Source organism: Rhodofomes roseus (assembly GCF_022264815.1).
Source record: "Rhodofomes roseus strain CIRM-BRFM 1785 chromosome Unknown C8Q71scaffold_6, whole genome shotgun sequence".
NCBI classification, from domain to species: Eukaryota; Fungi; Basidiomycota; class Agaricomycetes; order Polyporales; family Fomitopsidaceae; genus Rhodofomes; species Rhodofomes roseus.
This window is the reverse complement of record NW_025952962.1, coordinates 871,077-897,701: the sequence shown is the minus strand read 5'-3', so window position 1 is coordinate 897,701 and position 26,625 is coordinate 871,077. Positions and strand designations below refer to the sequence as shown.

The window sequence follows — 26,625 nt, the reverse complement described above, 5'->3', positions numbered from 1 at the left end:
CAGACGTGGTCTGCTCGTTGTTCGCCAAGTACAGTATACACTCAATAAGTCAGTACTATTGCGGTTTTGGGAAGTCATGTCGCGCGGCGCCACACGTGCGTTTTTTGCACGCGGCGACCTCTACCTTCGGACGGCCATTGCTCCTCAACGCCTGCGAGTTTCTGCTTGATTCCTATATATTCTGGTTCTACTCGTCGAGCCCGAGGGCATGGTGCAACTCAATTTCGATTTCAACCAAGTCTCAAAATCGCGGTTTCCGAGCACCACGGCGACTTCGGACTGCAATTGCGAGCGAACGCAACATTGGGTGGGGTCCGCGATGGTACGGAAGGGTGCAGGGGGATGCTACGGAGGGCACAGGGCAGAAAAATTAGAAAGTTACCGTGAGTTCTCGTTGTAGCTCGCGCCGTCGCTGTGCGGCTGCGTGCTTGACAGGTCGCCGACGCAGGTCGGCCACCGCAGCGCAAGGGCGTGAGGCGTACCCGCATGAACGCCCCGATGGGGTGTATAGAAGGCCTACGGAGCGCATACACGCCGTTTCGGGGTACTTCTCCCGCTCCCCGTCGTTGTAGTGCACTCCGCGCTGGTGGTGCCTCCGTCTCGGCCCCTGTACATCCATTCTCGATCCACTGGCATATAGCATGTATCTACTTGCAAATTCTCCTGAAGAGTAATATATTCCTTTCATACTACTGTTCCGCAACCTTCAGGCCAGCATCGCCGTCAACATACATCACCATCACTGTACATCGCCGGCTAGGCGCCTTGTCGAGTTCAACCCAAACCACCATGCCCCGCACGGTCCCTCTGTCAGAGGATCTCCTCTGGCGTGTTGTGTTTCAACATTATGAGAGGGGGAAATCCCCACAGGAGATCTCAGACAACCTCCACATCAGTTTACGAACCGTCCAGCGCTGCCTTGCGCGGCATCGTGCAACGGGCGATGTTGCATACCATCTCGGTGGGCAAACAGGCAGACCCAGGTTAATCACAGAGGAATATGAACAGCAGTATCAATTGATTTTGCTGTAGCTACGCGGTGTACCACTCTACATTGAGGATGGATGTACATGACACAGCGGCGGGGGCACCACCAGCGCGGAGTGCACTACAACGACGGGGAGCGGGAGAAGTACCCCGAAACGGCGTGTATGCGCTCCGTAGGCCTTCTATACACCCCATCGGGGCGTTCATGCGGGTACGCCTCACGCCCTTGCGCTGCGGTGGCCGACCTGCGTCGGCGACCTGTCAAGCACGCAGCCGCACAGCGACGGCGCGAGCTACAACGAGAACTCACGGTAACTTTCTAATTTTTCTGCCCTGTGCCCTCCGTAGCATCCCCCTGCACCCTTCCGTACCATCGCGGACCCCACCCAATGTTGCGTTCGCTCGCAATTGCAGTCCGAAGTCGCCGTGGTGCTCGGAAACCGCGATTTTGAGACTTGGTTGAAATCGAAATTGAGTTGCACCATGCCCTCGGGCTCGACGAGTAGAACCAGAATATATAGGAATCAAGCAGAAACTCGCAGGCGTTGAGGAGCAATGGCCGTCCGAAGGTAGAGGTCGCCGCGTGCAAAAAACGCACGTGTGGCGCCGCGCGACATGACTTCCCAAAACCGCAATAAGCGTGTTGATGTCTTTCGCAACACGAAACTGATTACCGACCTGGATGCTGCCTTCGCGCTTCAATTCCACTTTGACCGCCAATATACAAGATGCAATACGATATACGATAGCGAACGACTGTCAATAATTACGGCTATTACTCAGCACATCCCGGCTCTACCGCACAGGGTCCAGACCAGCACTACCCATTATCTAGCTACACCAAAAGCACACATACTATCAGGCTCCTAATACCATCCGTCCATAGTGTTCTCGCTCGTACATGTCGATAGGGGATTACAGGCTTCATCCGAATATAGACATTAGACGCTTGATCACAGAAAGTCAACACTTACTCGATCCGGAAATTCTTTAGCCGATTGTGACGAGGAGAACACTATAGGACGGCTGGCCAAACTTGTCCCCGAGGCATGCCCGGGCAGGCGCTAAACAACGCTTTCACCATGGGTCGGACGGCCAGCCACAGGTGCACCCCTACGCTAGGGTTTATTTTCCGCAATAAATCAATGTGATCGCCACATGCGTATTCTTTCCATTTTGGGTCAGGCAGTCAATATAGCTTGTGTCGTATCTTCAGAGTGTACGATCTAACTGCAGTCACTCGATGTCAACATCCGAGGCAACCTGGCCCATCCAACGCATTCGGGATCTTGTCACGACAAAATTCGACAAACGAGCGTGTCTGTTCCAGATCAAGATCGCATGTGCAATCCGACAGAGACAGAACGATGTTGTCGGGATTGCAGCAACAGGCTCAGGGAAGACATTATCATTCTGGATACCACTACTGATGGCACTCGAAGACAAGGAAGACAAGTGCATGATCGTAGTCACACCCCTGAATCTCCTCGGACAACAGAATGTTGATCTGCTCAGTAAGGCTGGGATCGGTGCAATAGCCGTCGATGGAAGCAACGCCACTAATGAGACGTTCATGGTGAGTCTGTGCCTGAAGCTTGTTGAGCATTGACGAGACTTGTATTATTCAGGACATCGCTGCGGTGAAGCACCGTGTCATAGTCATGAACCCGGAGATCCTGATGCAAGAGGGCGGCCACTGCGAGAAATTGTGGAAGATGCCTACGTTCACGTCCAGGCTGCTCTACATCGTCTTCGATGAAGGCCACTGCATACAGGAGTGGAATGCGTTCAGAGAACAATACAAGTATGTAGGAATGCTCCGTCACCTGATCCCAAACACTGTACCCTTCTATGTTGCATCAGCGACTCTTCCGGCATCTCTCCTTGTGGACGTGACCGAGCTACTACAGCTTCGCAAAGATCGTACGGAGCATATCATCCGCTCTAACGATCGCCCGGACATTGCACTTGGTGTGCAAATGATGCAACACGCGGCACATACGTTCAAAGATCTTGATTTCTTGATACCGGACAATTTCCAGGAGGGCGATGTACCGCCGCCAAAGTTCCTGGTCTTCTGCAACAGCGTCAAAGAAACTGAGGCTGCTTGTAAGTACTTACGACGTCGCCTTCCCCATCACCTTCGCCAGGAGAAGATTAAGTACTTTCATGCCTCTATGTCCCCCTTCTTCCGTGTCGATGAATACGAGAGGTTCAAGAGCGGTGATAGATATGGTCTGTGCGTCACAGATGCATTTGGCATGGTGAGTCAGTAATAGCCATTACATATACAGTTATTGACGTACTCGAAGGGGCTCGATCTGTCTGGGATCCAGCTCATCATACAGTGGAAGGTGCCGACAAGCATGAACACCTTGTGGCAGCGTTTCGGGCGCGCCGCAAGGGGACCGGGCGAATTCGCATTTGCTATCCTGATAGCAGAGAAGCAATACTTCGATGTGGAGATCAAGAAGAGGGAAGAGGCGAAGGAGAAGCGCAGGGCCAGGGAAAAGCGGAGGAAGGAAGCGAAGGCGAGCGGTCCAAAAAAGAACTCACCTCAGAAACGGCGCGCGCACGCTGGTCCCAGTGATCACCCATCTGCCGCCGGGCCCGCAGCTCTGCCGAGTTCACGGGATAACGCCATGCCTGCCCGTTCAGACTGCTCGTCGGAAGGAACAGACGATGCCGTTGAAGGCGCGAGTGCGATCGCTGTAGGGATACAGAGTGATCCTGCTTTGGAGGCTCGCGAATCCGAAGCACGCGCGGTAGCTGATGAGGAACGGCGCTCCATATACAATGAACGGGAGGAGGGACGAGTAGGCGGAGCGATAGCACGACGCAAGGACCGCCAACCGCCCCAGGCAGCCATCCTCGACCTGATCAATGCGGATGTTCGGGATATTGGCTGTCGGAGGAGGCCAGTCACTTTGGTCTATTCGAATGACAAGCGCGGTGAGTCCGATAACAGCATGCTTGATTTGTACGGTTCATTCTCACGCCTGACATCCAGCCTTCGACCACCTTGAATGCGATGAAGACTCACCAACTGGATGCTTACGGTGCGCCCCAACAACATCGATTGTATGCTGTGACTTGTGTCATCCTATCGCGTTCGAGGGACTTGCAGTCTCAGGCGCCAGACCCACTAGAGGCCTCCGAAAATCGACCATCAAGCGATACGACCTCGGTCAACAGGAGCGCGATCTTCGCAACGCGCTGCTGAAGTGGTCGGACGATGAGACGGAGAGCATCTACGGCCCAACAGTGCTCAACATCTACGCGGGAAGTTTGTTCCTCCCACTCGACATGCTAGATCGGATCGTCGACTGCGCTCACGCCGGCAAGCTATCATCACGGGAAGACTTCAAACGCGAGATTGTCTCTGCCAAGGACTGGGCAGAGAGATACATGGACAAGGTGCTCGAGATAATCCGTGGTATATACCCACAACCTGCCGACCCGGAGCCGATACCGCCGCCAGCACCTCAGGCTGGTGATCTGGCCGACAATGCTCCTCAACCAGAAGCCACGCGTCGGAAGAAGGCTCGGACGTATGTATGCAGTCGGTGTGGACAGCCCGGCCACAACAGTGCGTACTATCTTTATTCTCTTGCCGTTCTAGTCTGACAACCTGCCTTGCGCCACAACAGTGCGGAACAAGGACTGCCCGGGTCGCAACGCAGAGACAAGCACCGCCGGCGCCATACCTGTGTTGCCGCCAGCGCCGCTCGACAATGCCAGTGCAAGCCGTGCACCGCATAGTCAGCATGCTGGAGCGTTCCGGCCACATCCTTTGTCATCTGCTGGTCCATCCGGTAAGCCTTACTAGTATTGTGATGCAACACTTGTAATGGCACCGTGTTCTGATGATCTAGTATCCGTAGCACTCGGCGGATGAACTGGGACGGCATGACCGCAGCAAACGAGTACTTCTATTGGAGCCGATCAGGTAGCATCCAATGATACCGTACGTTCTGCTCGGCTTTCATACATCCAAGTCACCATGTTCACCATCTACTTCCCCCTCTGCCGTATCTTCAGCGGCGATCCCATCCTCTCCGCCGTCGGAGCGACTCCAACCCGTAACGAACATCTTGTACATCCCTGCCTCCCATGCATCGCTGATCGAGTACGCGCTCTTGCGGCCGGGGATGTGGATATGTGTCTTGCTGTCCTGCATGTACCGTGCAAGCTTCTGGAACGTCTGCTGCATCTTTGGCGGCGAATGTCGGTACGTGCGGTGATCTAACGCGAACGTGTCTTCCAGACTAATCCTGACTTTTTTGAAGACCTCGATCAGCGCGGATCCCTTGATGATGTGGTGCTTTGTATGGTTCGAGGATTGTCCGCCATATATCCGCTATGGCAAACGTAAGCTATCGCAACATGACAAGCATTGTATGCCAGTGTACCTTAATATATAGATTGTTATGCTCGACCCACCAATCAATCGCGCGGAAGTGGTGCTTTTTCCCACTGGGATTACATAAAATGTTCATCCGGATTGCACGTCTATGAAGATTGAGACGAGGTGAGTCCACAGTTATGCACAGGACAGTACAATTGGCTGACCGAAGCTGCACAGGATATACGAAATGCAGGTCATATAGGAAATGCACCATCTGTGTTGCATACTTGTGCTTGCCACAGCCCTTGAAGATGAATACCCACGGCATAAAGCAGTCTTCGACACTCCCAATATCGCCTGCATTCAGCGCCCATGTAAGCTCTTCGTACAGCAGGAAGTACCGCTCGCGCATGCGTATGTTCTCCGATTGTTGATCACGCTGGTCCGGCACGTCATAACGCGCTCTAGCAGAGCGCGCGTTGGCAACGTATTTCCTGACCAGTACGTTGGCGATCTTCTCTACGTCTTCCAGTGAAGGCGCTGACTCCGCCCATGCCTCCAGGGTCGCGAAGTTCTGTGGCCTCCGCGTCGAGATCTCCTGTCTCCAGCACTCGAGACGAGACACTGCACCGACGTGTCGGATCACTTCATGCATGCGTCGAAAGCCAGGTTTGCTGCCTATTTTCCCCGTCTCCTTTGGCCGTATCTCAGCAACCTGCTTCATTAGACTTGTCTCGTCCAGCCGAGCCTTGAGGGGATGGATGAAGATTTTCCAGATCGCATCTGCGCATGCCATCTTTAGGTGGAATAGGCCGATGACGAAGATCACCAGCTGGAATCTGCGGAAAGCTGTCGTCTCCTCACCTCGCGACTGCCGGAGACTCTGTACGCGTTCACACGTTGCAAGATCGCCGTGGACGAGTACGACGTGATCTCCCACATCGGAACGTGCGACCTGATCCTTGTCATCGGGATCCGTAGGATCGCCAATCCCTAGCTGCTTAAAGAGCGCAGCCAGAGCTTGTATGTTGCCTTGTACTGATGACTGGCTGATATCCATAGCCTCGGCGGGTACCTGATGTGATTGGACTACAGGTATTTGATCTATTGCTTCTGGATCGGCGAGCTTGCTGACGAACTGGCGGAAGTACTCGGGTCCGCAGACGAAGAGGTCATGTTGGAATTGCCATGCATTGCGGCGCTCGCGCCGGTCTAGGCCCGATGGATGAGGAGCTTGCGGATGGAGGGTGAGCAGTTTCTTCCAGTCAACATCGTCTGACTTCTCGGCGTTGACGGGATTATAGCTCGACTTTTCCCAGATCTCGTTCGAGCATTGGAGATCGGCGAGGCAAACATCGTGGTCGAGGCGAAGGAAGGTGCCCGATGTCAGGTGGAGGAGTGTATCGTGTGGCTTCTCAACCGTTGGGACAAGATGTTTCAGTTCTACGTCGAAGTTGTCGTATGCAATCATTGCAAGTAAGGTGCGCCCAATCTTCTTCATCTCTGTCGCTGCTTCCTTTGACAGATTGCTGACAGCATCGTCGATTGCAGTACGGGAAATCGAGACACCGAGACGAGAGAGGAGCTCGATGACGGCTTCTGGCGTGTTATTCGAATGAAGGTACATTGCAATAACACTCTGCACAGCGTTGGCACGTTGGTTCGAGCTCTGCGTCAAGATAGCCATGCAGAGTGCACGCTTCTATGTTGCCCAAACAGTGAGTAAGCTATCTGACTTCCAAGGGACACTGCTTACCATCTGTAGTATGCCCTGAATTTGCTCCTCCTCTGCGTCGGGATCCGTCATGCCTTCGCGGTCCTCGGGAATCTCAAAGATCGGCTCAAGACCATCCCAATACTCGTAGTCGTCATCGTCTGGCTCTCCGTCCTCTCTGCTCATGTCGACCGCTGCATCGGCATCAGCCATGACGATATCGACGTCCTCGGGCTGTCCCGACAGAAGCTCCGATGGGTCGTCGTCCATGGTGAGTAGCTCGGGAAGCTGACCCCACATCTCATCGTCGCTCAGGTCCATCATAACGGGCTCGTCCTCCCCTAGCCCATTTGCTTCCCGGCTCTGTCCTGCATCCAACGTCTCCATGGCTACCGCAACACTCATCTCCGCGCGTGCTATTGCGTTCGCCCGACTCGCTGCTGCAGCCGTGACAGTCGGATCCGGTGCGCATGTTGCTGTGCCCGCTTCCGCCGTATTGCTCGCCGCCGCGGCCCCACCTGTCTCTACAGTGTTTGTCGCCACGCTCGCCTCTGGCTCCGACGGTTTGCGCTTACGACGCTTGGCATGGCGCCGCTGTGGCTTGCGCCGTTTTGCCAGAGCGGGATCGGCGGTGAGTAGCGTGTCGAGAACATCACACACACGGGGTGCTAATGTGGTGAATTTCTGCAGGATCTTGGTGAGATCAAAGTCCTCAAGGCTCGCCTGCGTTGTCTTCCGCGCGTTGAAGTGTAGCCCAGCTTCTCTCTTCGAAATGGTCGCGACTTCGTCCGCGTACATCGCCTTCGCGAGGCGATGTATAGCGTCTAGCGCAGAGCCACGCACGTGCCGGTTCTCCTTGAAGCTGTCCAGGACGCTGTCGATGTTCACTGCAAGAGCTTGTACAGCTTCGTGGCTAGCGATGACGGTGTCGTTGCTCCTCAGAAGCGACACGATGAACTGGGGTATGGTGACCTGTATCAGCGCGAGATTATCCAACACAGCAAGTAGCTGTTCAGCTGTTAGAGGTAGCATATCAAGTCCGAAGTTGCGAGATTAATTTGAAAGAGACTGTGTACTATTTTGGCCGCGGTGTTACCACAGGTGCATAGGCATACCATGTCCAAGTTGTCCAAATCCGGTCGAGTATGCGGAGCTTACGTACTCCAATTCTAATATCGAGTGGCTGAGAAAATAAACCCTAGCGTAGGGGTGCACCTGTGGCTGGCCGTCCGACCCATGGTGAAAGCGTTGTTTAGCGCCTGCCCGGGCATGCCTCGGGGACAAGTTTGGCCAGCCGTCCTATAGTGTTCTCCTCGTCACAATCGGCTAAAGAATTTCCGGATCGAGTAAGTGTTGACTTTCTGTGATCAAGCGTCTAATGTCTATATTCGGATGAAGCCTGTAATCCCCTATCGACATGTACGAGCGAGAACACTATGGACGGATGGTATTAGGAGCCTGACATACTATATAATCCAACCAAGAAGACTCCTGCGCAGTCAGCTCGCGCCCGGCGCTTACCAGCAGAGCTCGCCGATGCCGCGCTTGAGGTGGGGCATGGCGGCCTTGTGCTGGCTGATCGCGAGGACGATGAAGACGTGCCAGATCGCGTGCGAGCCGCCGCCGATGCGGTCGAGCACGTGGGAGTACGCCCAGCGCGAGGAGAGGTAGCACTCGGGGAAGTGCGTCGCGTAGAAGACGAGCCCCGCGACGTACGAGAGCAGTGACGGCGTCACCGGGCCTGCGTGGAGTGGGTCAGTGTGAATGGGAGAGGGGAGAGGGGGACGCACGGATGAAGGCGGACATCTCCGAGGCGGAGTGGAGGTAGGCGAGGGTGGCGAGAGGCGCGACGCTCGTGAAGGCGAGAGCGAGGAAGAACGCGATGCGGAAGTTCTGGGCGCAATGGAGTCGGTCAGATCGCGAAAGCAAGAATGCGTCACCAGCGTACCCTGTACTCGTACTGGTTGAACCAGTCCATGAACGGCAAGATGCTCCCCGATATGCCCATAACCAGGCACAACGAGAGGAAGATATCGTGGGTCGTGGTTTCGCACTGGAACCCATAGTGCGCGACCGTACCGACGGATGCACTGATCAACCTACACCCATTCGTGAGCCAATAACTCAACACTTAAAACGTCTTGCCATACCAGCCAATGCCGACATAGTCGATCCGCGCGCACAGCTCCATCCCCTTGGGATGCGCGCAGCCCGCCATCGTGTGCCAGAGGGCGCTCGTGAAGAGGCAGAGCAGAGCGAAGGCGGTGAATGCGAGCATCGGCGTGTCGGGTTCGGACGCGGTGGACGAGAATGGGGAGAAGGGGAAGAGCGCGACGAGCCATGCTACAAAGGGTATCAAATGCGTGTGGATATTCACTGGAAGCGTCGTGAGCACTGTGTTGAGGCTTTGAGTATGTGCGCAACGTACGAGTTTCATTGTGCAATGCGAACAGGGACAGCAGGAGCCGGGGCCATTCTGATAGAGGGATGAAACTGGCGCGCATACAATGAGCCTTTCGTAGTAGACCCGACCATCTTGAAGACTCACCGGTAGCCATGCTTAACAAACGGGTTGTTACGCCACTGGTAAGGCAGATCGGCGTACTGTATAAGGCGTGATCCATTGAGCGACTGCTTTGCCGCGCGCGCAATCTCGCAGGCTATCCGCTCTCCCTCCCGTATGTCGGAAGAGAGCTCGGCGACAAAGTCCGAGGACGCAACCTTGTCGTACATGCCGGACAGCGCGCTGGTGGGCGAGAGCAGCGAGAGGTCTAGGCGGTGCGGGAACTCTATGGAGGACAGGTGGGCTTGGAGCGACTGCAGGTGGTCGGAGAGCGTGTTCACATAGTCGAGCGGGCGGTGGAAGTCGATGTCCGAGATGCGCGCGCGGACGTCGTCGAGCCGGGCGCGCATGTCGGAGAAGTCGAGGTCCGGGAGGCGCGCGCGCATGTCCGGCATGTCTGGGATGCGTGCGCGCATGTCGTCGAACCGGGGTACGTCGGGCATGTGCGTCCGAACGTTGTCAAGGGTGATGTCGGGCAGGTGCGAGTAGACGTCGTTCCGGATCGCGCGGAGGAGCTCGAGCCCGTCGAGGGCCCACGCGCGCGCCTCGTCGACGGTCATCTCGCCCCTTGTCTTGAGCGACTCGGGCGAGACGGGCGACTCGAACTGGGAGAGGCGCGCTTCGAGCTCGGCGAGGTAGGAGAGGACGTGGTGGCGCAGGGAGGCGAGCGACGGGGACAGGGAGGTATTGGGGAGGTCGAGGGCTTCTACGGAGTAGGGCAAGGACTGGCAGAGGGAACGAGTGATGTAGGATCCAGCCTGGTTTGTGGAGAATCGACGGGTCGGGGTGCGGCGACGGCGTACTTCAGTCATGGTTTCGGTGACCGTGGCCATGGGTAGACGTCTGTTTCCTGCAGGCATTGGGCCTGTGTGCTCTATGCGTCTATAGGGTGGGGAGGGTGAAGGCCGAGTAAGTCCATCGTCCCACAATAGACAAGGCCGGGTGGCTGTGGTGCCCGAAGCGGAGCCGCCTTTTGCACCACATCCCACCGGGCTGCACCGTGACAAAACACTGCTGCTCACCTATGTGCCCCCTGTGCAGGCGGTCGCGGCGCCGAGCTGGAGAGTGGAGGAGGAGGAGGGGGAGGAGGAGGAGGAGGGGGAGGAGGAGGAGGAGGGGGAGGCGGCTGGGGCTGAGTGAGACGGTCGCCCCGATCGAGATCCGAGATTTATTGCGGGGAGCTGCCATATGCGGTAACCCTGTCTTCGCTGTCGCTCTTCGCCTGCTTGCTGCGTTACAAATCCTTGCAGGCTTGGCTGCCTATATACATTGCTCACTTGCTGGGACTCGCCAGACCATCTCTCGAACGCCCACCTTGCCCGCCGCTCGCTACGCAGAACGGCTGCCCTACTGGCCTCGAACGAGTTCATGCTCTCCGGGTCCTCGCACTGGCTGGTGGTTGGTCTGGGCAATCTTCCTTATCCTGGAACGCGTCACAGGTGATACCGAGGCAGGAGGCATCCGTGGCGAGCCAGGTGCTGACCATGTCTCCACAGCATCGGACACTTGGTACTTGACAGTCTTGCCTCTCGGTTAGGCGTGTCCTTCACGGCGGACGCATCAATCAAAGGCTTCAGAGCGACCAGGTACAATGCTCACATCGACTCTAATGATGTGACGATCACGCTCTACAAGCCGAGTAAGTCTGACGCGTTTGTGATGGGTTCACCGCAATACTGACGCAATGTTTGCAGAGGCTCTCATGAACATCTCCGGCTCACCTGTGGCATATGCTCTGAAGACACTCTCCATTCAACCCGCAAACATGATTGTCGTCCACGACTCACTAGATCACAAGCCCATGAAGCTCTCGCCCAAGTTCGGAGGGTCTGCTAGTGGGCAGAACGGCGTGCGCAGCATAATCGCCGCCCTCGGCGGCACGAAGGACTTCCACCGTCTACGGATAGGCATCGGGCGCGACCAGTCCGACCCCGTAGACTACGTCATGGGGCGACTATCCTCCACCGAGCGCGCCTTCTGGCAGCACGGCGAGGGTACGGACGCAGTGTGGTCTGCGTTGTTGAAGATCATGGCTACACCTCACTAGTGTCTATCTGCATCACACTACAGCAGCAAGCATACATATGTACATGTGAGTGCGACCCCCGGCTAGCTCTATTTCCCTATCACAATTCCCATGTCTGCAGGCAGTAGTAATGATGCCGAACATAGTAACTTACGGCCGCGTTGTCATATTTACGGCCTGCAACCCCTCCGAGCCTTCGACGTCGAAATGCTATCGCCCTTCCACCACGCACAACCGGCATCAGAGTGTCCATATCCAGGGCTTGGTCCTTCTATCTCGCCTCACCGTGGTAAATAGGCATCAATAACGCGGTCACGCGCGCATGTGCTACCATCCTGATGCCGTATGCGGCCCCCGCCCAGCGCGATTCTTCCGCGCGTGCATACATAAGGCTCGGCCGTGAAGCCCGCGCGAGCCCTCTCGGGGCCCCCTTCTCTAGGCCCGCAACACACTAAGGCGCGATGGCTGTGCTCCGGAGGTCCTTCGTCGTGCTAAGTGCTGCTTCTCTGCTTGGCCTGGTGCGCGCGCAGCCCTCGCCCGTCGTCCAGGAGCGTATCTCTGCGGCGATCGCGTCGGCCGCGGCGGATCCGGGCAGTGTGGACTATACGTCGCTGGTCAATGTCTTCATAGGCACGGACAACTATGGGGATGTCTGGTATGCATAGTCGCGTGTTTCGTGAATCAAATGCGATGCTTAAGCCGCGATGTAGCCCGGGTGCTTCTGTCCCATTTGGCATGGTATGTATGACTGTGGTCGCCTCCGGTGGTACTGACCTAGAGTTGCACGCGTACACAGGCCAAATTCTCGACAGACTTGACGGGATATGCGCCTGCTGGTCAGCACTTTATTCCATGCCTGCCCTTCCTTCGCACTCATGAAAACCGCCAGGCTACGTCGCTGACCCGACGCAGATGATCCGCGGGCTCAGCCCAATGCACGACAGCGGCACCGGGTCCTCCTCGGGCACCTACGGCAACTTCGAGATCATGCCTCTCCTCTGCCCAGACGGCTTCGAGACGTGCACCGTGCGCCTCGACGACCGCCTGCGCTACCGCAAGAACAACACCGACGTAAACACCATCCCCTACTCGCACTGAGCAGACTTGACATCCGCCTTCCACAGGAAGCCTACCCCGGATACTTCGCGCAGACCCTGGACAACGACATCAAGATGGAGGCGACGTCGACGCGCCGTGCGGGTCTGGAGCGCTTCACGTTCCCGGACGGCTCGAAGCCGTACTTCACGCTCGACCTCGCGAACGACCTCCCGCAGTCCTTCGCTGGCGGGTCGTTAGATATTGACCCTGAGAAGGGCCGCATCACTATGGGAGGCCTCTGGGGCTCGAGGCACGTACGGGTCATTTTTGCGCGGCTGAGCGGATCTGACGGGGGTTGTTTCAGTTTCGGACCGGGTGCTTTCCACTACCAGGCGTTTGCGTGTTACGACCTTCTCAACGGCGGCACGCAGAAGCTCGACGAATACGGGGTCTGGACAGGCGAGACGTGAGCACCTACTCAGTCCACCCCTTGCGCGGGCGCTGACACGGAGGCCGCGCAGCTTCGGCCTCGATTTCTGGGGAGACGCCAAGGGTCTCTGGCAGACGAACCTGAACCTCTCCGTCGACCTCATCGGGGACGTCTACCAGTCCGGGGCACTGTTCTCGTACGCGGGCGAGCCCTCGGAGATCACCATCCGCGTCGGCATCTCGTTCGTGTCTGCGGAGCAGGCATGCAGCAACGCGGAGACGGAGGTCGGCGGCGCGGCGTTCGAGGAGATCGAGGCGGCGTCGAAGGCGCTGTGGAACGAGCGCCTGAGCACGATTACGATCGACTTTGCGAACACGGAGCCGAATGTGACGGAGTTGCTGTACTCGTCGTGGTACCGCTCGAACCTGACGCCTGTGAGTACGAGGTCTTTGAGTTCACCGTCTCTGCGTCTTATTCAAGCGTTGCAGAATAATGCCACGCACGAGACCCAAGGACCATATGCCAATACGACGCATTACTACTTCGACTCCCTCTATTGCAGGTACGTAGCGTCTCCGTTCGAATCATGAAAGTAGAGTCACTCATTCTTGGCTGATCATACAGTTGGGACACCTTCCGCACGTTCTATCCGCTCATGGCTCTCCACTCACCCGTGCACTACGCACAAATTGTCGACAACTACATTGATGGGTACCTCAAGCAGGGCTGGATGCCAGAGTGCAGAGCCAACAATCTGCCTGGTTGGACTCAAGGAGGTAAGTTTCACGTTGGAGTGGAACGAAAGCACCCCTTCATTTGTCGATCTGCACCGCAGGTTCGAGTGGCGACGTCATCGTCGGGCATTTCGCCATGCTCTACCACAACGAGGCGGAAGAACTCGGTGTTGACCTGGAGCAGCTTTACGCTGCCATGGGGCAGGACTCGACGCTGAACCCTCCGGAGTGGAACATCTGGGGTCGTCAGAGTAACGTATACAAGTGCGTCTTCTCCGGTGACGTGTGGCAATCGTGTGCTTTCTGACATGGAACTAGTCAATATGGCTACGTGCCTTTTGCCGGCCTCGATACTAAGAGCACAGGTCGTATGACCAGAGAGGGTAGTCGAACACTGGAGGTGACAATGCTCTTCATCTATGGCATCGCCCGAGCTGAATGCAGAACTCAGTATGCTTACGAGGATTTCGCTATCCGGCAAGTCGCGCTGCTCCTGAACAAAACCGAGGATGTCGAGGTGTACACGAACAAGTCCTACGTACGCCTTGTGTTGTCGGGTATGCTGAACCACCTGTGACGTTGACTGTGATGCAGTTCTACCAGAACGTCTTTGATCCGACGGTTACCAGCGACGGCTTTACGGGTGAGCCTGACTGCACATGTATCTTATGAATCTGGCTGACCGCACATCGCGAGCAGGTTTCTCCCAAAAACGCTACTCGAACGGGACGTTCTATTACACAGACCCCATCGACTGCTCGCCTGTCGACCCGAACCCGAACCGTGAATGTTCATTGCAAGATGATAACATTGTTGGCTTCTACGAATCGTCGTCCTGGGAGTACAGCTTGTGAGTACTATCATCAATTTATCGCAAGTCTGCTGCTGAGATGAGTTGCAAAGCTTTGCACCTCACGACATGGCGTCTGTTGTCAAGATGATGGGAGGCAACGTATGTCTGTCCCCGTACCTCAGCGAGCGCGCGATTGACGCAGCATATCATCCAGGACACGTTCATTGCACGTCTGGATCATTTCTTCAATGTCAGTGCAGAAGATCGGTCAGCACCATACAAGGTATACTCACGACTCATTGGTAGGCGAGCTACTTTAACGTAGGGAACGAGCCGTCGTTCAACGTGGGTCATGGACCATCTCTTAAACCCTCCACGAACGGCTGACTGGTCTACTGCAGACCCCAATCGACTACTTGTATGCCAACGCACCGACGAGGAGCGTCGATCATGTCCATGATGTGGTGTTCAGCTACTTTGACATCAGTAAGTCTTGCGAGGTTTTGAGCTGAGTACATACAGGCTGAGACGTCGGGATCATAGCCCCTGCTGGGCTGCCTGGGAACGATGATCAAGCTGCGATGGCAACTGTGTTGGTTTGGCACTTGCTCGGCCTCTACCCTGGTATAGACCCTCTTACTCTCGCCGCGTGTTCGTTGGCTCACCACTGTCATAGTGCCGGGCTCCTCGGAAATACTCGTCGTATCGCCCTTCCTACCCACATACACAATCCACAACCGCTACCTCAACGTCAGCACGACCGTTACGGTGAAGGGCTTCGACCCGGCATCCGTCCAGCAGTACATTCCCGAGGGTGTTGCGGCTTATGTCCAAAATGTTACGATTAATGGCGTCACTTCGCCTTCACGGTGCCATTTCGACTTCTACGACATCTTCCGCACGGGCGGCGAGCTGATTATTGAGGTCACGGCGGACAAGGACTCCGTCAACGACTGCGGTGCATCTCTGCCCAAGTCGCTGTCCACCGGCGGGTTCGATACGGTCCGCTAGCCAGAAATAGGTACGATAATGTCCTGGATATTATGGTTAAATACCCATATCCAACACAGCGACAGGTTATAGCAGCGAGACGAGCAGGGTAGCTAAGAGCCAAGATAGATGGGCAGTAGACATACATCGTAGAAATGAATACAGATGAAGGGGCGTGTTACAGTCCCGGGTACCGTCGTCGTCGTGAGACATCGTGAATGTATCGTTCAGATAAGCTAGGAAGTGGATGGCCCCGGTTTGGAAGGGTTGGTTGGAGGGTGAATCAACACAAGGCCAGGGTTCGTTTCGTCAGGCTTAACTTCAATGTGATGACTGCAACGCTTCGTAAGTATTGGCCAATGATGCGCAGACAGGCAACTTACTCCTGCATTGCACCGATGATAGCAAGCTTCAAGACGGGTATCTTCCCCTTCGAATGGTTCCCGCGACCAGTGATAATACGTAGTTCCGGTACGCCGGTGACCATTGCGTCGTACAATGCCTGTTCGACCCGTGCTACCGCCTCGGGGACCTTGAGGCGGTGAACATCGATAGTCTGGGGCTCAGGGGTGAAGTTATGGGCTGTATCTACTCATGAGTATGTGCATGTAACTGAAGGATAAGACACACACACCTTTGAAATAACGCCTTTCAGCCTTCGCATGTAGCTGCTTTGCCTCCTGCTCCACTCGGTCGCGCTCGATCTTCAGTCGAAAGGCCTTCCAGTAGTCCGTCCCTTGCTGTGCAGCAAAGTACTCCCTCCGCAATCGATCCCGGTTGGCTTCCAAGGCCTGAGCCTCCTCACGCAGCTTGTCCGCCTTGTTGATCAGAGCACCACGCGACTTCTCAGTCACGACGCTGGGTGCTTCCGACGGCCCGACCGATGCATCGTCCGCGACCACTTGCTCGTACTCCGGCGGAGGGCCACGCGACGACGCTGCCCTTTCTGTCCTGGCGGCATCGTAGTCAACTTCAGGTGTACTGGGGATCATGGGCATCGAGTCAACAGGAGGCATAACCGCTGGACTCGGCACAGCGTCCGCGAGCTCCGGTGTCACCAGCGAATGTCGCATGGGGATCGGGATTGGTGGCTGGTCGGCGAATTCGATGGGTGTCATCGTTGGTGTGCGTTGTCCAGCGCTGTCTCCCACTTCAATGATCGTTACAGGGGGCAGCTGCTCGCCTCGCGGAGTGCTTGGTCTCTCGACAGGCGTGGTCAGCCCGGAATAGTTGCGTGGAGGCGGCGAAAAGGCAGCACCGGCATGTCTGCCGCTACCCTCGCTGGATGTTGTGAGGCCGCCAGAGGCTACCGAGGACGCGCGGCGGGTGAAGCTGGTGTACTCGATGCCAGGGGTATCGGGAATGACTGGTAGCGAGACATACTCGAGTTCTGACGGCGTACGTACACGCGGTGGGAGCATCCGAGGCGGCACTTGTGACCCACTGGCGCGACTCGGGACACTTGAGGCTTCTGAGCCACGAGCAGGACTGACGACGCTCGAGACCTCCGAGCGTGGTGAGGGACTGACCAAGCTTGATGCTTCGGAAAATTCTGAGAAGGAACCAGGCAGAGGCGTAGTGGTAGGTCGCCTGGCGGGTGTTGGCGGAGGTCGAGTACGCGTCTGAGATAGTGGTTGCGAGCGGGAAATGAGGATAGATGGCGGGCTGCGACCCGTCCCAGAGGAGACCGTCGTAGAGGACGACCCTGCAGGTAGATGGGAGAACTGAACGCGAGAGGAGGAGCGTGCCTGTGAAGATGGCTTGAGAGAAGAGGGCAGTGCGCGACGGACCCGTCGGTACAGCCGTCGAAAGCGTTTATCCTCCGCGACATCCCATCCTACGTCTGATAGCAGCATCCCCATGCCCGTCCATATGATGACGAGTACGAGCCTTGTGACATTGGTGGTGAGAAGCAGGTCGACAATGAGGCGGAAGCCGAAAGCGATGTAAGGGTCGAGAGAGTATGGGGTTTTGGAGAGGAAGTGGTGGAGAACGGCACCCTCCCAGAGACCGACGAGCGAGCCATTGACCCTGTGGTTATGATGCGTTATCTTGTCAATTGTTGCGCGCAGAACGAGGCCGACGCCGATGGCGTAGAGGTTGTCCATTGATCATGCCCGGAGCGCGGCGCGTAGGGAGAGGTCACTGTCGTGGTACGTGATAGAGTCGTGCATGAGCGTCTACAGCTCGCTCACAGGCTTGCCCGAAATGGGCACTTGCTATTGTCCTGCCCAACATAAGAGTAACCTTGCGTTATACAGCCTGCCCGTCTTCCCTCCCTCGAGCCATCATACTGTACACCATACCACATTCCGGATAGTCCGTCTTCGTACAAATCGCGTCTACCAGGCCCGATCCTCATGCAAAGTCCAGCACCTCCACCTGGCCGTGTCTGTCCCCGATGGCTATCCGCCCCGCTGTGTCCTCGAATGCCGTGGACACGATGGCATACTTCCGTTGGATGATCTCGCTCATGTCGCACCGACGTGAGTAGAAGGGCTTTTCCGAATACTGCACGTCGTTCCCAAGGTACGTCGCTTTGGGTTGTTCCCCTTTGCCTGTGCCTTCGGAAGACATAGGCGCGACAACCGACCGCGCAGTGACATGGAAACCGAGCAGACAACGTGCAGGGTACGACGATTGCCGCGAGTTGATATGCCTGGTTTGGATGCAGAACCCTTTGCCACTGGAACTGGCGTGCAGCTTCCGGCAGGACGGTGGTACGGGGATGGCGTTGACACGCCTACATCTCGCGAAAGGGAGCAAGCTCGACGGCAGCGAAGCCTCCTCGGCTGACGACTGCGCGAATTTGTTGGATCCGGGAAGCAGATCGAATTGGACGATCATTTCGATACCGTCTTCCCTGCATCGCAAAAGGACAGTCACAGGTGTGGATGGCCAGTCGTTCATATCCTCTTGTTCAGTTCCAGCGTTGCGATGGATGATTATAGCCTCGATAGCGGTCGGGCTCAGTTGGAATAGCAACTGTGGCTGCCCACTCCAAGCGGTACGTCTGCCTCTCCAGACGGGTGCGTATATGAATTGCATACAGTTCTCGCGCACGACAACCATGTATCGGTTGACGATCTTGACTGCACGAATCTCGCCGATCTGCGCCTACGACGGTCTTAGGTGAAGTGGATTAGGAACATGTCGGAAGACGTACCAATGGATGCGACGAGTGAAGGCTGACAGCCTCAATGGGCCCTTGATAATACCAAATCGTGGGTGCGTTTCCTAATACAACGTAGCTCCCATGCATAGTATGCAAGGGGTACGCCATCCCTCGGACGCTGCGTAGCCTCGATATCTCCAGGAACTGCCCGTGGAATTTGTCAAGAGAAAGCGCGACGACCACCGCGGGATCATTCCTGCGCTACAGTCAGCCGCCGTCTCCGGAGCGAAACGCAAGACTCACTGTGCTGGAGAACCAGTCAAGTATGCGAGGGTACCCTCCGCTTCACTGTCTTCGTTGATGACCAACTGTTCGACCTGCAGTGGCGACACATAGTCCGCAATGCGGTACGCGCCCGAGCCGTCGAATGGAACCTCCCAGCAAGTAATGATCCTTCCAACGACCGTGACGAGGAACTGGCCGCTGCACCCAGGCAAGAACGCGATGTGGCTCACGGTCGACTTGTGAGACTCGAGTGTCTCCTCAGGTAGATATTGGTCCGCGCTGAATGAGAGCGTGTGTCGGGCCGTTGGATTCGCAGAACACCAGTTGTCATGGAATTTGGCGGCGTGCACGGCACGCGCCTCGAGCTGCTCCGCTGACAGCATCTTCAAGTCTGTACCCCCCGCGGGTATGGGAAGCCCTCTGTCGAGGATGTGTCGCTTGATCGCGTTATGCCACACCCAACGCAGCTTCGAGAGGGTGAACAACCGTTTCGACGTCTAGCAGGAACAGTTAAACAGTTGAACGCATGCCATGACGCGTTATACTCACCTGCCTCATGATCAGAACATCCCTCACTTCTACGAAGCTGATGATCAACAGCAGAATGTCGTCCGAGAGCATCTGCAAGGTTGTGGCCTGGTGGCTCTGTGCGAACGCGTTCAGGCAGCCTATGTACGGTTGTCTTCGCGCCCTCGATGGGAATTGCATGGTGCGGGTCGGGCTGTACATCGCTTTGGACGACGCACAGACGGTGTTGGGTGATGGTGGGAGAGACAGAGAAGGGATTCGGCGGCTTGCGACCCGGAAGCGATTTAATGAAAGGAGAACAAGGTAATGGCCGCATTTGGATGTACGGACGCTAGCCACATGTTCGCGATGTTCGATCACGTGTGATGATTTAACCTTCCTGTCACGGTGATCGTGGCGCGCGACGCGATGTCTCTCTCCTCCTCCTCCTTCTGTATCGTAGCGGCGCAAACACCATCCCCAACTAGCAGGTGCCACGCAGTTCCAGCCAGCGCAGGCTCGCGCAGATTCCTCCTCCGCGTAGCTCGCCGCAGCCCCGCGCAGGTGCGATTTTCACTGGGGTACAGGCGCGCCACGCAGTTCCGAGTTAGCGCAGGCTCGCGCATGTTCCCCTTTCGCGCGCAGTTCGCCGAAGCCCCGGACAGCTGCGATTTCACTGGGCTGCCAAAGTGGTACCACAGTACATATAGTGTGTCTTCGAAACCGGCGCTGGAAGCCTCCCACTGATACCAAACACTTTGGTGCTAGTGAAAACCGGAGACGCTGGGCTGCTTCCAGCATTGCCCCGCTCACCGCGATAGGCATCGTGGCCAGAACGGCCCTCTTCGACGCGGCTGGACTCTCCGATTGGTTGGATCAGCCTTTTCCGAGGATTGGAGCACTGGTCTCCCGGCCCCCGCTGCGGCGGGCTATACTGTATTGCACGGCGAACAAAACCAAACGCGCTTCGATCAAACTCTATGCGATCCGCTGCATATATAGAGGCAATGCTTGAGGCTTGAGCTAAGACTCGCGCTCTCCTCCCCGTTACGTCGGACTGGGTTCCACTTCTCATTGCTGCTCCCAAGCACTTCGTCCTATCATGGCATCAGCCGGACAATGGATGTGGCTCGCGAGAACGTCTGTGCAGAACGGAGTGGATGAAGCCCACGACTTGTACCAGATATACCTCTCCATGGTTGCTCCTCAGAAAAAAGTGCAGATTTACAAGGTAGCCACCTGTCCTTGACATGTCATTTCTGGAATCTGCACCAATCTGACATATCACACAGCAATCAACGCACAGACTGGTGCTACTGGCTGAAGCATTTGCTCTGTGTTGTCTACAATCGTGCTCTATGGAGGTGGTAGTGCATACACCTAAGTGGGGTCAATTCAAGATATCTCAGGACGAGCTGAGCTTAGAGTTTCATAATCTGATCCAGTAAGATATAGATCATAGCTGTTGTGCTTATGCTAATGTTCTCATCAAATCAGATGGTACAAGGAAGTCAGCAAATGCCTTAGTGACTGGGCTGCCTGGGACCCTATATTTGTCTTAACCCAATGGAAACAAGTGAGACAGAAGATACAGAAAGAACAGGATGACTGTCCTGTGCTCATGAAGTCTCTGGTAAGAATTGTACATGTACTTTCATTTTTCTGACTTTCATAATTGCCCATGCAGCAAGAGTGCATGTTTCCAGATAATGCTACCAGAGGCATCTTCACGAAGCCAACACTGGATGAGACTCTGGCTGCAGTTACAGAAGTAATTTCTTCCAAGGAGCACTTGCAGACACTCTTCAAAGCAAGGCAACAGGATGCCATCTCCATCATAGACCTTTTGGATGGGGTATGTAGGATTATTGTTGTATGCACTTCATTCAAGTCCTGAATTTGATCCAGTTGATGAACATTGTTGAAGATAAAAGCAGGCTCCACACTAGGTTGTTCCATACCTTGCGCAAGATGTGTGGAGAGCTTGGCAAGTTACCAACTGTGTATTACTTGCCAAAGCCTGAGGGAGGTCCACTACCCTCTCAGCCACTGAAGGACAATCCAGAAGGAGGGACCACTGGCAGGCTCCACCACCACCACCTTACAAGCACTCACCCATCAATCTTGTCAATCTCACGACACATGCAGATCATTCATGATAGAGCAATGGAAACACGCTCTCGCAACACGGGTGTTGATGGTCATCAAGAGGACTTGGTCATTGTTGGGGAGCATCCCATGGCATCTGGTGGTTTTGCAGATGTGTGGCTAGGCAGATATATGAAGCAACAGGTAGCAGTGAAAGCTTTCCGTGTCTATGGACATGCTAACCTGGAAGCTGTTGAGAAGTTATGTTGTCTCAACACCATGACTGGATTTTCATGCTCATATATACCCATAGACCTTCTGTAGAGAAGCTGTTCTATGGAGAAGGCTGTCTCATCCCAACATCACACCATTCATTGGCATTGATGAGAAGAATTTCCCCTTCTCTGCTGTATGCAAATGGATGCCCAATGGTAACATTGCAGCATACCTCAAGGATTCCCCAGGAGCCAACAGACCAGAGCTGGTAATTGACAACTTACTGTGAAGCACCCATTGTTCAGTCAGCATTACACCCACAGCTTGTTGATATTGCTCAAGGACTAGAATACCTACACTCACGTGGTGTGTTGCATGGCGATATTAAGGGCGTAGGTATCATTCCCCAAGGATGATATCCTGCATGGAGTCTGAACATTGTTCTAGGCCAATATCCTGATAGACGAAAGGCTCCACGCATGCCTCGCCGATTTCGGTCTATCGGCAGTCACCTATGATCCCAATACCGTGAACGCTATCTCCACATCATCCAGTGTCAACGGCTCCATCCGGTGGATGGCACCGGAGCTCCTGAACCCGGAGGAAGCAGGGCTAGAACATGCGAGACCGTCTGCGGAAAGCGACATATACTCCCTCGCTATGGTCATGTGGGAGGTGGGTCTCGCTGAGCCCGAGTGCGCATTATGCAGTGCAGAATTACTGAGTACTTCTTGGGCCAGGTATACACCGGTCGAATTCCGTTCTACAATCTTACGCGTGACGCGACGGTAGTCTTCCGCGTTATCCTTGGCATCCGTCCTGAACGACCCACAGCTGCGACCTCGCTGGGGTTGTCAGACGACATATGGAACCTGATGGAGCACGGTTGGTGCCCGCAATGGCAGCGTCGTCCGCGAATCAAGCACGTATTGGAGATTTTACGGGAAAGCTTACAGCGCTATGGGCTGTTCGGCACGCAACCGCAGGCTTGGCCTCTTCCCGACCACGGCTCCGTGCATTCCAGCCAGTCTGATTCTCCTGTCAACGACCAGAGTATCGGTCTACCAGGTAATCAATGACTTTCGATTGTTTCAATTGTCACTTACCGGCGGACATAGATTTCACTCAACCGCGATCTGGGGAAGTTGACAGCGTGTACCGGCCAAGCTTCGCTGACACGGCTCCCGTGCTAGCCAACCATCCGGGAAACGAGGATCCTTCCAACTATGCGGAGACAATCGACACAAAGAGAGGTCTACTATCCTTCGGTTTTGATACACCTACGCCCGGAACGGTCTGGGACTCCGTTGCTGATGAACAAGCTTGGGTATGAGTATATGAGTCGTTATGTCGACTGCACTGTATGCGTATTGCGTCAATACGTATGTCTCACTCGCCTCCATGATTTATCAAGCGACCAGCAATATTGTAAAGCCGTCTGGAAAAGCCGTCTGCTCCCCCACTTTGTATGTTCGCACTCGAGGACGGCGACGGAGAGGTTTCTAGACCAAAATGAGTCGACCCAGGCTCGAACTGAGGACCTTCTGTGTGTAAGACAGATGCGATGACCAACTACGCCATCGACCCATATTGATGGGCGCTCCCGTTTGCTGATCGATGGGCAGGGGCGCGCAGCAAGGAAAAGCTTCGTATTGGCAGAGTAGTACGAGCTATCTAGGACGTACAGCATACAATATCAGTCCATGTGAAATACAAGAAAAGAACACATCACGACACGACGCAGACCAAGGATCAAATCAACTTAGCTTCTCTTTTTGCGGTTTGCAGCTGTGCCAGCCTCTGGTTACGAGGGGTCTGTGTGGCACCTTGCGCGCTGCCCTTCTTATTGGAAGTGGCGGCGGGAGCTGCAGGTGCCGCTGTCATTTGAGATAGGGAGATGCGAGTCTCATCAGAAGCGAAGCCAGGGATTCGAATGTTGTGGTTGCGTTCTAGAGGGAACGTCAATGCCAGTCGCAGTAAGGCGCTTCATTGCTGACCTAGATGTAATTGCAGATCCTTCACCTCCAACGTATCACCGCCTCGATGCTTCGTCAGACGGCAAGCGAAATTCGTAACGGAGTCAATGAACTCGTCCGCAATGTCAAGTAGGAGCTGTGTACATGTCAGTGCACGCCTGTTTGACCAGTATGGGACTTACATCCTCGACTTCGGGTTCAATCTTCACACTGGGATCTATACTCGACACCAGATCCTGAATTGTTCTCCGCATACTCTGATCGCCAGGAGTGTTCTTACGGCGCGTCCGATTGTCGTCCGTGCTCAGAAGAGTAGCATCATCAGACGGTTTCGTCAATTGCGCCGGCGTGCCTTGTGGACGATCAGCACGTCGACTCTGAAGCGAGACAACGACGACGGACCTGATATCCTGCCTCCTGCTATACCTCCTGTCAGAGTAGGCCGGCCTTGCTGAGAGATTTGCCATTGAACCGGACCAGGATTCGTAACAGTCGGCGTGCTACTGATAGGATAGGAATCCGTGCTGGGGTTGGCATTCAGGAAGGGTGTAGGTGCGCTTCGAAATGCTGGGTTGGTAGGCATAGGTGCTGCGACCTACGTTGCATGTGAGAGGCAGGTCGTAATCGTAGAGATGTCTCAGACGTACAGGCGCAGGCGCAGGTGCAGGTGCGGGTGCAGGGGTAGAGGCACTCCCCGACGCTCCAGACTTATGTTTGTCCGCGTACTCTTTGAGCTTGGTCATGTTCACTTCAGCATTATCTCAATACCAAGACATTCAGACCACACACCTGCAAGATCTGGGCTTGAGTGAGCTTGCCATGTTTCGCAAGTTCGCTCAGCTGGCTCATGTTCTGGATCAGGAGTTGAGCGATCTTGTCGCTCGGTAGCGGGTCGCCCGTCTGTGTCTTGTATGCATTTCCCAATGCAGTTATAATGTTGGCAGTGTTTGATGAGGAGGACGGTGTCGGTGTCGAGGACGGTGTCGACATCGTGGTTGACAATGCAAGGACTCAACACCGCGTCTGAGACTCAGCTGCTTGAGTGGCGGTCAGCTGTTTGTGGCCAAAGCTTTGAGGGTACACGTGGTTGTAGTCTGGCGTTAGAAACGTAATCTCAAGGGGTCGGTGGCGTAGTTGGTTATCGCATCTGTCTAACACACAGAAGGTCCTCAGTTCGAACCTGGGCCGACTCATTTTTTGGGCTGTGCCAAGTCTGTGCGTTTGGCGAAACCGCACATACATTGAGCTCAATTGGATACTTATAAGTGCACGAGGGTTCCGTCAAACAGCGACCAAGGACGCGACGGAAACGTGTCTTCATTTGGTGTCTGCAAAGGCATCAGATTTGAGGGTGAGAGCGTTCTCAGATTATATACACTGGCGGCCGAATACATCGCATACGCGGTACGTCTGACAATCCAAACGGAGTGAGTGTCCGTGTCGATAGTCCGGCCTAAAGGTTCATTTGTGGGTCGACGTCCATCATGTCTTCTTTCACTAGCCTGCGTCTGCCCTTATCCCATCGTTGCAGATATAACTCGCACCTCTCCCTGAATACCTGCAGTCCATCTAAAAAGCCTTTGGGCAGGAGATCCTTCCGTTGATCCCAAGGCTTGATGTCAACCAAATCGCACCGATCCAAGCACACCAGTATTACTCCAAAGCTGTAAGCGTCCGCCAGTCGTGGGTCCTGGCACTCGCCGCGCAGGACCTCCGGGGCGGAGAAAGGTCGAGTGCCTGGGTGTATCTGTTCTATTTGCCTCGATTGTGTGGGTGGAGGGGTAGGTGGTACGGGAGAGTAAGGCGACTTCGGCGCGAAGCGCGACGTCACCGGCGGGCGCGGGGGCGCCGGCGCGGCTGGACGCTGGGACATATCCTCGTACGGCGACGCAAAGACGGAGTCCGCCGCGACGGAGCGGCCGAAGTCGAGCAGCTTGACCGTGTCAGAAGAGTAGGTCACTTGCACGTTGAGGAGAGAGAGGTCGCCGTGGCTCAGGCCGAAAGTGTGCAGGTGCGTCAGTCCATCCAGCAGTTGGTTGTGGTAGTCAATTTTCTGGCTTCGGGTCAGCTCCGGCCGCACCTTGACTACATCCCACAGCGTCCGCCCCTCGATGCACTCGAGCACCATCCCGACGTTCTCGAGGCAGCCGAGGAACGCGGCTATGTTGCGATGCCGCGACACCGTGGTGTACACGCGCAGTTCAGCGAGGAACTGTGTCATGACGTCGTTGGCGTTCGACTGCATCTCGCCGTTGATCTCAAGCTGTACGACGTTTGGCTTTTTCACCACGCATTTGAACAGCTCAGACGCAGATCCAGCCGCGAAGGGTGCCATGTTGTGGGTGGGGTTTGGTGGAGCAGAGTATGTGGTAGGCGTCGGGAAGGAGAAGATGGTGAGGGGATTATTGGGCGGGACGAAAGTCGTGCCAGATGCTGGAGGAGAACGCGCCGCCGCAGTCTCCGTAGCATGGGTGCTAAACGGATACGAGCGGAATGGTGTATGGTGGTGGTCTGTCGCAATCGGCTCTTCCGCTGGAGGTGTACTGACATGTTCCTCCTCGTCCTCCAATTCAACTGCAAAACACTGATACAGTTCTCGTACGATAGCTTAGACGGTAAGTGTACGTACCCATCCACCAGTTCTTTTTCGAGGTGAGCGTGACTCGCTTCACTTGCCTGGACTTGGAGGCCATGATGCGTTTACAACGTAGTACTTCAACGCTGCTGTTATGTGCCTGAAGGTGGCCAAGACGGAGATGCGATGTCCGCAGCGGGTTGGGAGAACCCGAGTGAGGTAAAGTGGTGGCAGGACATG

At 55.4% G+C, this 26,625-nt stretch overlaps 11 protein-coding genes and 2 non-coding genes across 13 annotated transcripts; 6 read left to right on the top strand and 7 right to left on the bottom strand.

Annotated features, from left to right (window-relative positions):
• Positions 1-452: 452 nt before the first annotated feature.
• On the top strand, positions 453-1,231 carry C8Q71DRAFT_504550 (uncharacterized protein). The gene is made up of 2 exons (XM_047919001.1): positions 453-961; positions 1,033-1,231. Exons 1-2 carry the CDS (start codon positions 487-489, stop codon positions 1,056-1,058), a joined length of 501 nt encoding a protein of 166 aa, XP_047781020.1. The 5' UTR covers positions 453-486; the 3' UTR covers positions 1,059-1,231.
• A 999-nt stretch (positions 1,232-2,230) lies between these two features.
• On the top strand, positions 2,231-4,614 carry C8Q71DRAFT_703775 (P-loop containing nucleoside triphosphate hydrolase protein; the record flags this gene model as incomplete). The annotated part of the gene is made up of 4 exons (XM_047920335.1): positions 2,231-2,563; positions 2,616-3,251; positions 3,300-3,939; positions 4,025-4,614. The coding sequence occupies 4 exons, from the start codon at positions 2,231-2,233 to the stop codon at positions 4,612-4,614; spliced, it is 2,199 nt and encodes a 732-aa protein (XP_047781019.1).
• Positions 4,615-4,972: 358 nt separating this feature from the next.
• On the bottom strand, positions 4,973-6,395 carry C8Q71DRAFT_704520 (uncharacterized protein; the record flags this gene model as incomplete). Its single annotated transcript, XM_047920394.1, has 3 exons — positions 4,973-5,347; positions 5,400-5,499; positions 5,560-6,395. The coding sequence occupies 3 exons, from the start codon at positions 6,393-6,395 to the stop codon at positions 4,973-4,975; spliced, it is 1,311 nt and encodes a 436-aa protein (XP_047781018.1).
• Positions 6,396-8,403: 2,008 nt separating this feature from the next.
• Positions 8,404-10,708, bottom strand: C8Q71DRAFT_831600 (putative G-protein coupled receptor). The gene is made up of 7 exons (XM_047926373.1): positions 10,635-10,708; positions 9,598-10,494; positions 9,478-9,542; positions 9,200-9,425; positions 8,998-9,148; positions 8,840-8,942; positions 8,404-8,790 (listed from the first exon to the last, which is right to left on the bottom strand). Exons 2-7 carry the CDS (start codon positions 10,470-10,472, stop codon positions 8,567-8,569), a joined length of 1,644 nt encoding a protein of 547 aa, XP_047781017.1. The 5' UTR covers positions 10,473-10,494; positions 10,635-10,708; the 3' UTR covers positions 8,404-8,566.
• Positions 10,709-10,810: 102 nt separating this feature from the next.
• C8Q71DRAFT_504424 (peptidyl-tRNA hydrolase) lies at positions 10,811-11,894 on the top strand. Its single transcript, XM_047918999.1, has 3 exons — positions 10,811-11,051; positions 11,109-11,251; positions 11,307-11,894. The coding sequence occupies exons 1-3, from the start codon at positions 10,981-10,983 to the stop codon at positions 11,657-11,659; spliced, it is 567 nt and encodes a 188-aa protein (XP_047781016.1). The 5' UTR covers positions 10,811-10,980; the 3' UTR covers positions 11,660-11,894.
• Positions 11,895-11,995: 101 nt separating this feature from the next.
• On the top strand, positions 11,996-15,919 carry C8Q71DRAFT_504419 (glycoside hydrolase family 92 protein). The gene is made up of 21 exons (XM_047918998.1): positions 11,996-12,293; positions 12,349-12,376; positions 12,435-12,474; positions 12,528-12,709; positions 12,763-12,986; positions 13,041-13,142; positions 13,198-13,540; positions 13,595-13,668; positions 13,731-13,882; positions 13,942-14,104; positions 14,159-14,240; positions 14,292-14,378; positions 14,435-14,483; positions 14,540-14,690; positions 14,744-14,792; positions 14,848-14,883; positions 14,940-14,978; positions 15,035-15,119; positions 15,177-15,257; positions 15,310-15,654; positions 15,710-15,919. The coding sequence occupies exons 1-20, from the start codon at positions 12,100-12,102 to the stop codon at positions 15,642-15,644; spliced, it is 2,496 nt and encodes an 831-aa protein (XP_047781015.1). The 5' UTR covers positions 11,996-12,099; the 3' UTR covers positions 15,645-15,654; positions 15,710-15,919.
• C8Q71DRAFT_504502 (uncharacterized protein) lies at positions 15,584-17,856 on the bottom strand. The gene is made up of 3 exons (XM_047919000.1): positions 16,258-17,856; positions 16,007-16,205; positions 15,584-15,956 (listed from the first exon to the last, which is right to left on the bottom strand). Exons 1-3 carry the CDS (start codon positions 17,729-17,731, stop codon positions 15,860-15,862), a joined length of 1,770 nt encoding a protein of 589 aa, XP_047781014.1. The 5' UTR covers positions 17,732-17,856; the 3' UTR covers positions 15,584-15,859.
• Positions 17,809-19,933, bottom strand: C8Q71DRAFT_748741 (uncharacterized protein). The gene is made up of 4 exons (XM_047923160.1): positions 19,573-19,933; positions 19,042-19,520; positions 18,790-18,994; positions 17,809-18,740 (listed from the first exon to the last, which is right to left on the bottom strand). The coding sequence occupies exons 1-4, from the start codon at positions 19,750-19,752 to the stop codon at positions 17,982-17,984; spliced, it is 1,623 nt and encodes a 540-aa protein (XP_047781013.1). The 5' UTR covers positions 19,753-19,933; the 3' UTR covers positions 17,809-17,981.
• A 561-nt stretch (positions 19,934-20,494) lies between these two features.
• C8Q71DRAFT_504337 (kinase-like domain-containing protein) lies at positions 20,495-23,061 on the top strand. The gene is made up of 9 exons (XM_047918997.1): positions 20,495-20,761; positions 20,823-20,974; positions 21,028-21,163; positions 21,218-21,385; positions 21,439-21,822; positions 21,932-22,102; positions 22,158-22,226; positions 22,282-22,509; positions 22,575-23,061. The coding sequence occupies exons 1-9, from the start codon at positions 20,633-20,635 to the stop codon at positions 22,911-22,913; spliced, it is 1,776 nt and encodes a 591-aa protein (XP_047781012.1). The 5' UTR covers positions 20,495-20,632; the 3' UTR covers positions 22,914-23,061.
• Positions 23,062-23,237: 176 nt separating this feature from the next.
• C8Q71DRAFT_748733 (transcription initiation factor TFIID subunit A-domain-containing protein) lies at positions 23,238-24,826 on the bottom strand. Its single transcript, XM_047923159.1, has 6 exons — positions 24,600-24,826; positions 24,458-24,544; positions 24,213-24,405; positions 23,993-24,162; positions 23,832-23,946; positions 23,238-23,783 (listed from the first exon to the last, which is right to left on the bottom strand). The coding sequence occupies exons 1-6, from the start codon at positions 24,798-24,800 to the stop codon at positions 23,587-23,589; spliced, it is 963 nt and encodes a 320-aa protein (XP_047781011.1). The 5' UTR covers positions 24,801-24,826; the 3' UTR covers positions 23,238-23,586.
• Positions 23,348-23,421, bottom strand: C8Q71DRAFT_t42. Its single transcript has one exon. It is a non-coding gene; the product is annotated as a tRNA-Val (tRNA).
• Positions 24,827-24,929: 103 nt separating the features above from the next.
• Positions 24,930-25,003, top strand: C8Q71DRAFT_t46. Its single transcript has one exon. It is a non-coding gene; the product is annotated as a tRNA-Val (tRNA).
• C8Q71DRAFT_846884 (kinase-like protein) lies at positions 24,947-26,615 on the bottom strand. Its single transcript, XM_047926648.1, has 2 exons — positions 26,440-26,615; positions 24,947-26,384 (listed from the first exon to the last, which is right to left on the bottom strand). The coding sequence occupies exons 1-2, from the start codon at positions 26,501-26,503 to the stop codon at positions 25,264-25,266; spliced, it is 1,185 nt and encodes a 394-aa protein (XP_047781010.1). The 5' UTR covers positions 26,504-26,615; the 3' UTR covers positions 24,947-25,263.
• Positions 26,616-26,625: the final 10 nt, after the last annotated feature.